General features: G+C 28.1%; 1 protein-coding gene across 2 annotated transcripts; it reads left to right on the top strand.

Annotated features, from left to right (window-relative positions):
- The first annotated feature begins 410 nt into the window (after positions 1–410).
- Positions 411–13382, top strand: LOC130810361 (ABC transporter G family member 25). 2 transcript variants are annotated; one of them, XM_057676389.1, is made up of 3 exons: positions 411–786; positions 1437–2280; positions 12067–13380. In XM_057676389.1, exons 1-3 carry the CDS (start codon positions 661–663, stop codon positions 13095–13097), a joined length of 2001 nt encoding a protein of 666 aa, XP_057532372.1. In that variant the 5' UTR covers positions 411–660; the 3' UTR covers positions 13098–13380. The 2 variants fall into 2 exon arrangements, with proteins under 2 accessions (XP_057532372.1, XP_057532373.1); XM_057676390.1 differs by lacking the exon at positions 411–786 and adding an exon at positions 850–1221 and having other exon boundaries at positions 12067–13382.

Here is a 13382-nt window from a genome sequence, read left to right as displayed (position 1 = left end):
TATATAATAATACTAGTATTATATTATTATTTCTTGACTCTCTTTTAACTTTATTTTCTACATCATCTCTACTAAAAGCCTTAAAATTTTATGTTTCACTTTATACCTAGTATTTAGAATTTTCCATTTCCTTCTTACACATATCAAATTAACTTTAGCAATTTCTAGTAATTATACCATTAGTCTTAGAATTACTTACCTATTAACGGCGCTCAATTGGGCAGTTGCCTGAAAGAAAAGGCAAAAGGGTCCCACCAACACTTTTAAGCAGGGTCAGGTGGCACGTGGATGTGCCACGTTGCACACCTCAATGGTGCCATTTCCCTATTATGACATGGCATCCATCATCTCTTTCCTTTATTTTTCTTCCATGACTTCATATTTATTTTCTCCTTTTCATTTTCAAACTTTACTCTAAAAATAAAAAAATAAAAAAATAAAAAAATAAATCACTATTTCTTCTACAACTATTATATTAAATCCCTACCACCTTCAAAATAAATAGACCCTCTCCTTCATTTCCTCACTTCTCTCCATCCCCTCTTTTCTTCTCACTACAACCTCTCTTTCTCTTTCTATCTCTAAAACACTACTTACTAATATTTCCTTCTCTTTTCTAAAATAATTTAGTAGTGACATCCAAACACACCCTTAAAAAAAATGTCAAATTTTTATGATAATAACAAACCTCCAAACCAAATCAATGGAAATAATAATATGCAATGTAATGATTTCCAAATTCAATCACCATCTATATTATGCTCTTCTTATCCTATCACTCTCAAGGTATGCACTATGCATTATGAACTAAACTTACTATTCATTTCCTTATATCCTAAGTTGTCAATTTCTTGTTGACTTGTATTTGACTTTCTTATACATATTTGTACCATTTCACTTTTCATTCATAAATGCTATTTTTGTCTTGTTTATGTACCTACTATCAAGTCTAAAGCACTAATTTTCATTCATATGGACAAAATAATAAGGAAAACCTAACTTCAAATATGTAAATAATCTAAGCTCCAATTTATCTAGGTTATAATATAAACTTATGCAGAATTGAGTATTCGGTCTATTTTATATTAGATATTTGAATTCGCCCATGAAAGAGAAAGTATTTGTGTTTAAATTGGTTTTGGATCTTCGCTAAAATATCTTGATCCACGAGAGACAGTCTCAGACAACTTTAAACGGAAGTCCATTTTCTCAATGTATGGGGTATGTCTTGTGAGACTATCTCATACAATAATTTTAAACATTAAGTTTATTTTCTCATAATATATATAAGTTGGGCTATTTAAACTGTGTATGAGCCCCATGTCTTGTGAGACTGTCTTATGTAACAATTTGTGAAATAAGTTCATGAAAATAATTAAAGATTTTTTTCATAATATAAGATCATCTTATTGAATTTTTTTGGTTTTTTTTTGTAGTTTATGGACATAAGCTATAAAATGAAGGTGGAACCGAACAATGGGGGAAGCAGTATGAAGCGTTTGATCTGTGGTAATTGTAATCCCTCAGATGAGATACCAACGGCTAGGATTGAAGAACGGACAATCTTAAACGAAATAACTGGAGTAGCATACCCAGGAGAGATCTTAGCCGTTCTTGGACCATCAGGGAGTGGTAAATCAACGCTGTTAAACGCATTAGCAGGAAGACTCCGTGGACAAGCACTTACAGGATCAATCCTCATAAACGACAAAAAACTCACAAAACAAACATTAAAACGCACCGGATTTGTCACCCAAGATGACGTCCTTTACCCTCACCTTACAGTCCAAGAAACACTCCTCTACTGCGCACTACTCCGCTTACCAAACACCCTCACTAAATCTGAGAAAATCACCACCGTTGATTCGGTGATGACAGAGCTAGGATTGGGTAAGTGCGCGGACACCATAATAGGGAACACCTTCATACGTGGCGTTTCAGGGGGTGAAAGAAAAAGAGTATGTATTGCACATGAAATGTTGGTTAACCCGAGTTTATTAATTTTAGATGAACCGACGTCCGGTTTAGACTCAACCGCTGCTCACCGGTTAATTTCAACCTTACAAGGGTTAGCAAGAAAAGGAGGAAAAACAATAATTACTTCGATTCATCAACCATCGAGCCGGGTTTATCAAATGTTTGATTCGGTTCTTGTATTATGTGATGGAAGATCGATTTATTTTGGTAAAGGAAGCGAAACGATGTCGTGGTTTCAATCTGTTGGGTTTCAACCGTCATTTCCTATGAACCCTGCTGATTTTCTCCTTGATCTCGCTAATGGTGCGCCCTACTATTATTTCTTCACTCTAAATTATTTATTGTTTTCATTTATTAATTTTAGGTGTTCATTTATATTAGCATGCACGATTTAGAATTATCTAAATGCAATTTAATTAGCGATTTAGCTATTAAATAATTATCCAATTAACTGTTAGTAATTAGTTGTCAGAATTATTACATGAAGTGAACATATTTGGAAAATATAGAGTAATTGTGAAAATATTAAAAATATGTTCATATATTCAAATAAAATTCGAAATAATAATTTTATTAGAATTAATAGAATGTTATATAAAAGCCAATAGATATTATTCAGATATCAGGTTTTAAGTGGATGCTAGCCAACTACTAAGATTGGTTGTTGTCAATTTGATTTTATAGATGCTACTCAAGCTAGCCTAGTGTAAAAGGTTGATTTGGTCTTTCAATAAACTTAAAACTAGCTCATTTATAATGGAGTAATAAACATTTTATTATCCTATAATATAAAAGTATTTATTTTTATTCATAGAATTATTTTTTTTATTTAGGATAGACTAGATAATTTCTCCTGACAAGAGAGATCAGAAAATTAAATTTTCATATAGGTGGTGAAAATTAGACGCCTTTATAAGAAGTTATTTTTATTAATTTTAATAATAATTTGCTTGCATGTTAAATATGTTTAATTTAACTTAATTTTGAAATTTGTTTAACTAGATAATATTTGAAAATTGAAACAAAAAAAACTCCAAAAATGAAAGGTCTCTTTTCCAACAATTAATGATAAAAGTAGAATAATAATTTATTTAAAAATGAAAACAAATATAAAGAATAAAAATTAAAATTGATTGATATAAATTGACTGTAATATACTAGGATACAAAATGAAGGTTGGCTAATTGATAATAATGTATGAAAGTTGTATTTACTCTTGACAAATATATATATATATATATATATAGAGGAGAGAGATCCAATGAGAACGGGTTGAATTCTTGATTTCACTAAGATAAAAAAAAATTATGGTCACGATTAAGCCAAAAACACATAATTGTAAAAGTAACTAATGAAATAATTTTTAAAAAGTTTTTAATTTATAATAGTATCATTTTTTGTATATATAGTAACAAAACAAAATCAAACAAAAATCCTTTTCATCCATCTCATTTTAAAATCTTTCTTATTTGATCTTACATCTATATATACATATTCATGTACATTTACGTATACTTGCGGCTATTAATTTGCCTTCAATTTGCTTTAAAAGATTTAAAGGACAAAAATGTCGTGATTGAAATTTGCTGGTTTAATTTTTGGTATTTTCTTCCAATTTGTATATGTATTTTTATGATGAAAAAAAAGGTATTAATTGGTTTGATAAGTCAACACTGCTATTTGGGAAACAAAAAAACAAACGAAATGTATTTTTGCTAGTTGATTTTTGGCCTTAGCTAAGTGAGAGTGATTGGTATTTATTATATAAGAAGAAAATGTGGTGTTAGTGAGTCAATTTTGTGTCAGATTATCGTACAATCCAGTTATATATTAAAAAACAAATATAAGTGTATTTAGTAATTAACTCAATCAAAAATTTAAATGAACGATTAAAATTTCACTATATGTTGTACATTTTATCAGAAATTTTAAATATCTTTTCAAAAGTGGTTTTTTAAAAGATGTAAAATAATAAAAGGTTTAACTATATTTATCTTCTAATTAAAATTTAATAGACTCAGTGAGATAAAAGTAGGAAAAAATATCTATTCCCAAGACAAACGAGGCGTATATAATAAGTGATTAATAAACAATATTAAGAGAATTATAGGTTAATTTATGATTTAAATGTCAATTTAAAACTTTTTATATTATTATTATTATGAGTCTAATTTTGTGATTCCTAAAAAAGGAAATAAAAGTTAATAAATGATTAGGTTATGAAAAATTTCATAAAAGAAAAAGCTTGTGACAAGATGATCTTTCATACAATTTTCTTGCAAAACGGAGTACACATGACATTGTATTTCTCCAATAATTTTTAACGTGTGAACTATCCTTTAGAACTTTAGGATAAATTTTAGAATTTTAGGCAACACACTTTGATAAAACGTTTTTTAATCTTCCTCAAGCTGGGGGACTCCTTTTTTTTATGGGTATGAGTTGTCGTCGTCTTTCCCTTTCCAGATCCTAACCTTAGTTTTCTATGATCGGAATATAATGGGTAGAATGATGATGACGACACTTTGATAAAACGTGAATAGCTAATTATAAAATATTAAATAAATTAACCTATAACTAGTATATTGTTCAAAATTTGTCATTTAAAACAAAATTATTTTATTTAACATATTCAAGTGAAAATATTCATTTAAATATTTTCGTAAAAGTTTAATTTATATTTATTGGATTCTTCATTATATAACGATATACCATTACTTTACAATTTAAAGTGAAATAATCGAATGAACTATTTAGTTTTATTCCAAGATGTAGGTTTAAAGAACTATTACTAATCTAATATTTATCTATCCTTCTAAATTTGCTATATATATTTAATTATTTATACAGATTTTAAAAACTATCAATAATACAATAAATTTAAAGGAAGAAACAAATAACGACCAATACTCCTTTTGGTAGGCTTTGTGATCAGTTATTGGGTTAGAGTTCTTTTTTGAAGTGCAATACGTTCTATTTGCAGACTCTTTACTTTTCCATTTATATGTGGGCATGAAAAAGAAAATCAGTTGGAACTTCTTAGGTCAAGACAAACTTGCTGACAATGTCTGTATAGTCAAACCTGATCACGCTACATGCATCAATGATATGTCGTTACAAGTAGAGGTATTGAACGGGGCGAGTCGGGTCATTAACTGGCCTTGGTGTAAAGGGTAGGGTAGGGCCGGGCCGGATAATTATATGAATTGGTTGAGAATAAATTGTTACCACTTTTTTTAAAAAATATTTTTATATGATGTTATTATATAAATAGGTGGGTCGACCCAATGGTCATAAAGATGAATAAAAAAACTAATTTTTTTAACTTTTAAAAATGGATCAATGTGGGTCGGATTTAAACGCTTTGACTCGTTCGGCCCCGTTCAACATTTGACGTGACCCCGCCCCGTCCCCCTAATCCCTTGCACACTGGCATCTAGTTACAACATAAAATCATATGCCATCAAATTTAAATATTTGAGTTATTGCTTTGTTATGGTATCAAAAGTCTAGATTACGAGTTTAATCACTAACTTTTATTTCAAATAAAATATTTTAAAACAATATTTTATATAATAATGCGTAATAAAGTATAAAATCAATCTTAAAACTTAGAACAAATAGAGGGGAAATTCAATGTTGCTAATAAATGTAGTAGATAAAGCGGCCATAATAAGCGTAGATGGTAATGCGTATGGTATATAACAACATAGTTGTATTGGGAATACACACTGTGCCACAAAATTTATAAACTCTTAACTCTCTTAATAAATATGGATTCTTGTTAGCCTTAAAAAGATATTTTTCCTGAGGTTTTGGATTTAGATATCTGTTTCCAGCTATATTGTATTAGTGATCTGTCCTCTGTCTTATTAATTTTACATTCATTTAAAATATAATATTAAATTAGTTTTAGTTAATAAAAAGTACAAAATAAATAGAATAGAGGTACATATCTTTTTAATTATATATTATAAATTGAAAAGATAAAGTTTTAAAAAATGTTATTAATACTTTATTACTAGTCTTAGAATTGTTATTTAGATATAGTGAGTTTTGATTTTACATTCATAATATATATATATATATATATATATATATATATATATATATATATATATATATATATATATATATATATATATATATATATATATATATATATATAGTAGTGTGACATACCTCTATGATGATAAATTACTAGTTATATATATTGGAAAAGATTTGAAGTCAAATATAAGTTTTAAGTTAACTTATCTCTCAATAGATTAAGCGCTAAATATACCTAATTGGTTTAATGGTTTAAAGTTAATTTTTTCTCTTTCGCCTTATAATAAAATTAGAGCTTATTTTCACCATTTATAAAAAAAATAATTTTTATTTCTATTTTTGTATGATAATAAAATACCTCAAAAGTGAGAATTAAAGTATGATTTTGATGGCAAAATTTTACCCAAATGCACTACAAAGACAAGTTATAGGATAGTGTTTGAGGTGGTGGGAGCAAAACTATATGTTTATGGTTATTAGTCTAGTTTCCAAATGCAATTATTTGTATTGGAAATTTTATTACATGGGAAAGTTGGTAGCTTTTTTTCTTTTCTTTTTATTATAATAAAATATTGGATAAAATAAAATAAGAATGAAATAAATATACATTGCCTTATTGCCACATGTCCTATTTTCATCATCTTCGCCTTCTTTTTCATGCTTTTTTTTTTCAGTCCTCAGCCCACTAAGGTTTTCTTGCTTTCTTTTTTATTTTCCTTTTTTCTTTTTCTTGGGTGCTCTTACATGTTCTTGATCATTTTCTTTCTTTCTTTTCTTAGTTGAATTGCCTTTAATTTGCTTAGCTTTAACCACCCACCCACCACTTTTTGCTAAAGATCAAGCCCAATTATTTTGGGAATTATTCTAAGAGTTTTGTTTGGTTTTCTTCTCCTTCAAAAAGTCCACCACCATTTTCTACTAACATTTTTGGCTTAAAATTTGTAGGATAAAGTTACCATTCTTCTTTTCTTTTTATCTTTTTGAAACTTGGAAAAGGATAAATCTTATCCATAATTAAATCTCTTTATCAAATTTTCTATGTGGTGTTCTATTTAAGGAAATAATATATCGCTCTATTTTAAATATAAAGATTTAAAAATCCCATATTGAAAAATTTTAGTCTATTATTGATAAATTGAACTTATTTTTACTTAATTAAACTTATTTTAAATTGTGAACTTAATACAATTATTTGAGCTCTAACACACTCACATTTTAAATATACCAACTAATTTTGAGAATATATTCATATATAATACAATATACTTTAAAGTACATACTTTAAAAAATCTCTATAATAGAACTTCTTAATTGCAAGGAATTTCTCCACATAATATAGCATATTATAATTGATCCTATCTTTAATGACACGTCTCAACAAAAAAATATAACTTTCTTTCAATAGAAAAAAGCATAATTTTAATAGGAATAATGCTTAAGAAACATCCTTTATATATACTTGGAATCAAATTAAATAAAAAAAAATTAATAGTAAAAATTATTTAAAAAAAAATTTAAAATTCGAGTTGTCCTACTAGAGCAAAGATAAAAATTTTCCTGGCCCGAATTTGTCTTCTTAGAATCATTATAAAGGTTGTGTTTTCATGGCTTTAGTATATCTTGATCATATTTAATTTAGCCATAAAATAGACCCATTTTATTTAATATCAATAAATGAAATATCTCTATTTTAGCACGTAACTAACAGTTTATTCCTTGTCCATTTCCAATATTAAAACATGTCACCATCATTTTATAAGATTAATTAAATATTTTATTAATACGTTTTAAAGAGTAACAAACAATACATTATGATATATGTAGTCACAAATATGAAGTTGAAAATTAATTTATTGTTAAATTACACATTAATCAATATAACTAATATCATAAATTAGTATATTTTGATGTTAGTATTATTTTTTTATTTTTAATCCATTTATTGATTATTGTCTTATTGATAATGACTTCATATTTCTGCCTCACTACAATCAATGAAATGTAGCCAACTTTCCCAAAATAATAAAGTCCCTCCGTTGAAATAGTTGTGGTTTGCTAACTTTTTTGTCATAGAGTAGGATGGGAAGGTAAGAGTTACGCATATTTGATCATAAAATTTTACTTGGAAAAGACGGTATTTGTTCTAATTAAGACAAAATGGCTTAATAATTCAATTTAATAGAAATATATAATAAACCAAAAAATGTGTAATGTTTTGTAAATGAAGAAAATTACATGATCGGAGTAATCGTATTTTTCATGAAAATATAATTCAATAACACTTTTTTCAATAAAACTTAGAGATCATATATTAATGAATAAACTTACAAATCAAAATTTATAAAAAGAATTATTATACTTCATCCTATATTATCAATTTTTTTGAAATTCTAAGCACTTTTCAATTCAGTTCACTCGACTAGAAACAGGCTTTAAAATTATTATTTAGCTTAAAATAAAATAATTCGAACTTAAAAATACATTTTTAAATATAAATTAAATTACCCATTTAATTTGTACAACTTAATTATTTTTAGTATAATTGAATTGAGATTAATAATAATCCTAATTGCTTATCTATCGTTGTCTTTTTAGCTGGAAATAGCTGTAAAAATTTTATGCATGGTCTTATAATTGGACACTTCAATACGGATTATATTCCTAAATGTCCTATTTTATCTTTTAAAGTGGGGGACATGTCTCAAATTCTTTTTAAAAAAACTTTGGACACTATATATTACATGTCGTAAAATTATGTGAGATTTTCAATTTCTTTCATGTCATTTAATTTTCTTTACAATTCCATATATCATTATCTTTTTCCTAGATGTTGTCCACCCTTCATGGTGTGTTCCTTCATTCCTATCCTAGGGCCCATCTCAACTTATATATATTTTTATGAGTTTATCGTTTCTCTGTGAGACGATCTTAATAAAGGAGTTTATATTCTCATAATATATATTAAATGGATTATTTAATTTTTGTATAAGACATGTCTCTCGGTGAGGTCATCTCATACAACAGATTTTTGATATATTTACATATTAATATCTTTTAAAATTTTTGAAAATAAGATTTTATATTATACTTTATAAAAATTTTGCTTGTCTATAAATATTTGAACAAAAATTACTATGCAAGTTAGTTTTACTGCGATATGCTCCTTAAACATGTTAGAATATGAGCTTATTGTTTCGAAATCATCTCGATAAAAAATAATCTGTCACGTAAGTGATTAATATACCTAAAAAACACTATGCCAGATAATTGCTTAGAAGTCCAAAATTTGAAGTTTCATGATGTTGGTGCAACTATATTGATAGTAATTTGATGAGTACTCCTTGATTAACTAGCCCATATTGCAACATATTGTCCCTTATGACCTTATCAACCTTTATTGGGCACAACATGCATATTTCTACGTATTTTTGTAGTGTGAATGTGTGATACTTAGTTGTATAAATGACCTCCACAAGAAATTGACAAGATGGACTTTGCTTTGTATATTAGACTAGTCAATTCCATAGGCCATAAAGCGATTATTGCAGCTATATTTTTCGGGCTTTTTATTTTGATCTATAATTTCATATTTGATGCTAGTTTTTATTATCTGATATTTTATTTAAAACAAAAACCAACAAAAATTCATATATTTATCACAATATCTGATTTATTTAACTGAAATATCCTCACGCGAACTTCTCTTAAACTGAAACACTTGTTAAAATGAACAAAGAGTGAAATAACATACATAAAAAAAAACCTTGATTAAAGTAATACATACAAATCAACATCCATAATCAAAGTTTAAGGAGAAGTTAGCATAACTATAATGGTGTTTTGACTAAGCATATAATGGATGATTGAGGTCATACACATAGATATAATTAGCTATGATTCACTATTGACATGTTTACCTTAGTATTATGTTCTTAGACACCATGATGAAGACATTGATTAAACATGATATGATATATGATCCATGACGCCATCTAGTGCGTAGGATTGCATTTTAGAATCATTATATATTATGTGTTTACTCTATTAAAAGCACCAAAAACATATTTGGACCCCTTTTTGTTGGAAAAAGAAAGAAAAAAAATAATAAATTTAATATTTTTAAAATATTTATTATTATTGGAGGCATTTACCACTACTTTTTTTTAGTGTTTGCGAATCTAGCTATTAGTGCAAATGTGCAATGCTTATACATCCCCCCCCCCCCCCCCCCCTAACCAATATTCTTTTTATTTGTTGATAGGTAATTTGAATATTGGATAGGTTTTCATATTATGCTAGATTTTGTTCCTATCATTGGTTTGGAATGTTTCTAGATAATAAAAAACACTCGTAAAGAAAAGAAAAATTATAGCATTTTAACAAAAACTAATAAATTTCATGGACTTATTTGGTTCAAATTAATTAATTTTCATGATATGTAATATATTATTTTGAACATTAACTTAAAACATGTCTAGGTTTTTCTTATAAATAAAAAATAAAAAGTAAAACAATATAAAGTGATGAATAGTAGTTACTAGTCAAATGTATCAACTATTTGAAACCAGAAATAATATATTATAAAGAGTTAGGGTTTTATACCATTCCTCTCGATCAAATTATATCAATTTAACTAGTAATATGACAATTAAATCCGAAATTTGATAAAATCATAGAATTAGTTATCAAACTTATTCTTTGATTTCCATTTCTAAACTTTAAAAAAAATTGAAAATTGATTATAAATTTAATTTGTTGTAATAGGAAAAGTGTAAGCCGTATATAGAGTATGTATTGGATTGAACCACGTGTGGGGTTACTTTTAAGTTGCTTACACATCCAATAACGAAAACAAAATAAAAAGGGGATTTTATTTTCTTGTTTGAATTAAGTGATGAAGCACCAAAAGCTTAAGTGGGGTCCCGCCATACTCCATTACTCCACCAACATTGGCCTCCTTTTATTCTTTGCTTTCTTATTATTGCTTCTTTGGTAGTGACACTCACTAACCTCATACTAATTAATATGCTTTGTACTATTCAAATTAACATTAGATATTTAATAATCTATTCATAGTATAAAAGTATTATTATTTTATTATTCATATCTTGTAATTATCCTCTATTCATCAATTTTTCTTCACTTTATTTTTCTTGATCTTTAAAAGATCTCATACTAATTTATACACTCTAGCTAGTAATTAATACAAGCTATAAGAAGGTTGACTTGGTAGTTGGTAGTGGATTAGTAGTTTAGTACATATCCTATCCTTTGAAATTTGATTTTTGTTGTTTTGGACATAAAATCTTACTTGTAAGGTATTTTCTTATCAACTCATTGAAAATTAATTGAAAATAAACTTAAAAAACAAATAAACTTAAAAGAACAAACGTAACAGACGTATAGTTAATGATATAACAGACGTATAGTTAATGATATATTTAATCGTATATATAGATTATTGCATTGTTTGGTGAAAGTTGCCAAACAATCTACTTTTTAGTCTATGAATAGTAGGGAAGTGAGTGGCCTAAGACCAAAATGCCTAGTTTAAATGAATTAAAAGTAGTTGGTAACTATTTGAAATTTCCTTTAGAATATTCTCAAAAATATTATTACTTTTACATGTTTTAGAAGATATCTTCTATTAAATTCAAAATAATTACCAAATTAATTGTTTGAACCTATGCACTAGGTGCATAGGCTAGAAAAACCGCAATAATAATAGTAGATATAGGTGCAACTTGTTTTTATCTATGGCCACTAATTCATAATCAAGGGCGGAACAAAAATATACTATAAATCTAAACCTGTTAGTTTTACTTTTTTATTTTGTAATTTGAGGCCTAAAAACAAATAATTAAACTAAATCAAAAACAATATAAACTAATATCGAAAATACCTAAATTTAGAGGGCCTGTGCAGACGAACACCTTGCACAGGCTCAGAACCACCCTTTCCCGTAATGATTGCAATTGATTACTATTATAAAGCACTTGAATTGTGATAATAACATGTCCAAAATTTATATGTGCGCAGGAATAGGTCACCAATGTGATGGAGTAAATGAAAGAGATAAGCCTAATACAAAGCAAGCCCTATTCTCAGCATACAACAATGTATTAGCTCCTAGAGTAAAAGCTGCCTGTTTAGAGAATACTCCAACCAAGGACACTACAAATTCACCAAAAGATTCAATAGTTGTAGCTAGAAAACCAAGCATAAAGCAATACATGAAATCAAGCATTTTGAAATGGTGCAACCAATTTAGCATCCTACTTCAAAGGAGCTTAAAAGAGCGTAGGCACGAATCATTTAACTCGCTTCGAGTCTCTCAAGTAATCGCGGCTGCCCTCTTGTCCGGAATCATGTGGTGGCACTCGGATTTTCGAGACATTCAAGATAGGCTTGGACTTCTTTACTTCATCTCGATTTTTTGGGGTGTTTTCCCTTCGTTTAATGCTGTGTTTGCGTTCCCCCAAGATCGATCCATCTTTGCTAAAGAGCGAGCTTCTGGAATGTACTCTTTGTCGCCTTACTTTATGGCTCGAATCATAGGTGATCTACCGATGGAGCTTATTCTTCCTAGCGTGTTCCTCACATTAGTGTATTGGATGACGGGCCTAAGACCCGAACTTTGGACCTTCCTATTAACCCTAGGAGTCGTAATTGGGTACGTACTCGTAGCACAAGGACTCGGGCTTGCTTTAGGTGCAATCATAATGGACGCTAAACGGGCCTCTACAATTGTTACAATCATAATGTTGGGTTGTGTCTTAACCGGAGGATTCTATGTGCATAAGTTGCCTACTTGTTTAGGCTGGATCAAATACGCATCTATTACATTTTACTGCTATAGACTCCTAATCGATGTCCAATACGATGGTGGAGCACAAATCTCGAGCTATTTTCGATGCTCGACCCTTTCGAGCAATGTGGCTGATTGTAAGTTCATTCATGAAGATATCGTAGGACAAATCTGCCCTCTAACAAGTGTAGCGGTTATGGTGATCATGTTTTTTGGGTTTAGAATATTGGCCTACATTGCATTAAGGCGTATGAAGGTCTAAATTCTCCATATTATTTTTTTTTTGTTAATTTCAAAATATATATTATATGATATGAGAAATCATATAATATATTAATTTAATGAGGAGTTTCTCAAAAGGGGAAATAGAAAATTCATGTTTCTAATTAGTTTGTACCAATGATCTCTTTAATTTTATCAAACCAAGGTGCATTTTGTAAAGAATTATGAAACCCTATGTTAAATTTGATGTTGTATTTTTTTGGGTTTCTAACATGTATACTTATAATTAAGTATTCATTATCTTCTATTTAGTAAATAAAAAAAT

Source organism: Amaranthus tricolor, chromosome 4, assembly GCF_026212465.1.
Source record: "Amaranthus tricolor cultivar Red isolate AtriRed21 chromosome 4, ASM2621246v1, whole genome shotgun sequence".
Lineage (NCBI taxonomy): Eukaryota > Viridiplantae > Streptophyta > Magnoliopsida > Caryophyllales > Amaranthaceae > Amaranthus > Amaranthus tricolor.
Note: the sequence above shows the minus strand (reverse complement) of the source record. Positions and strands in the feature narration are given on the sequence as shown.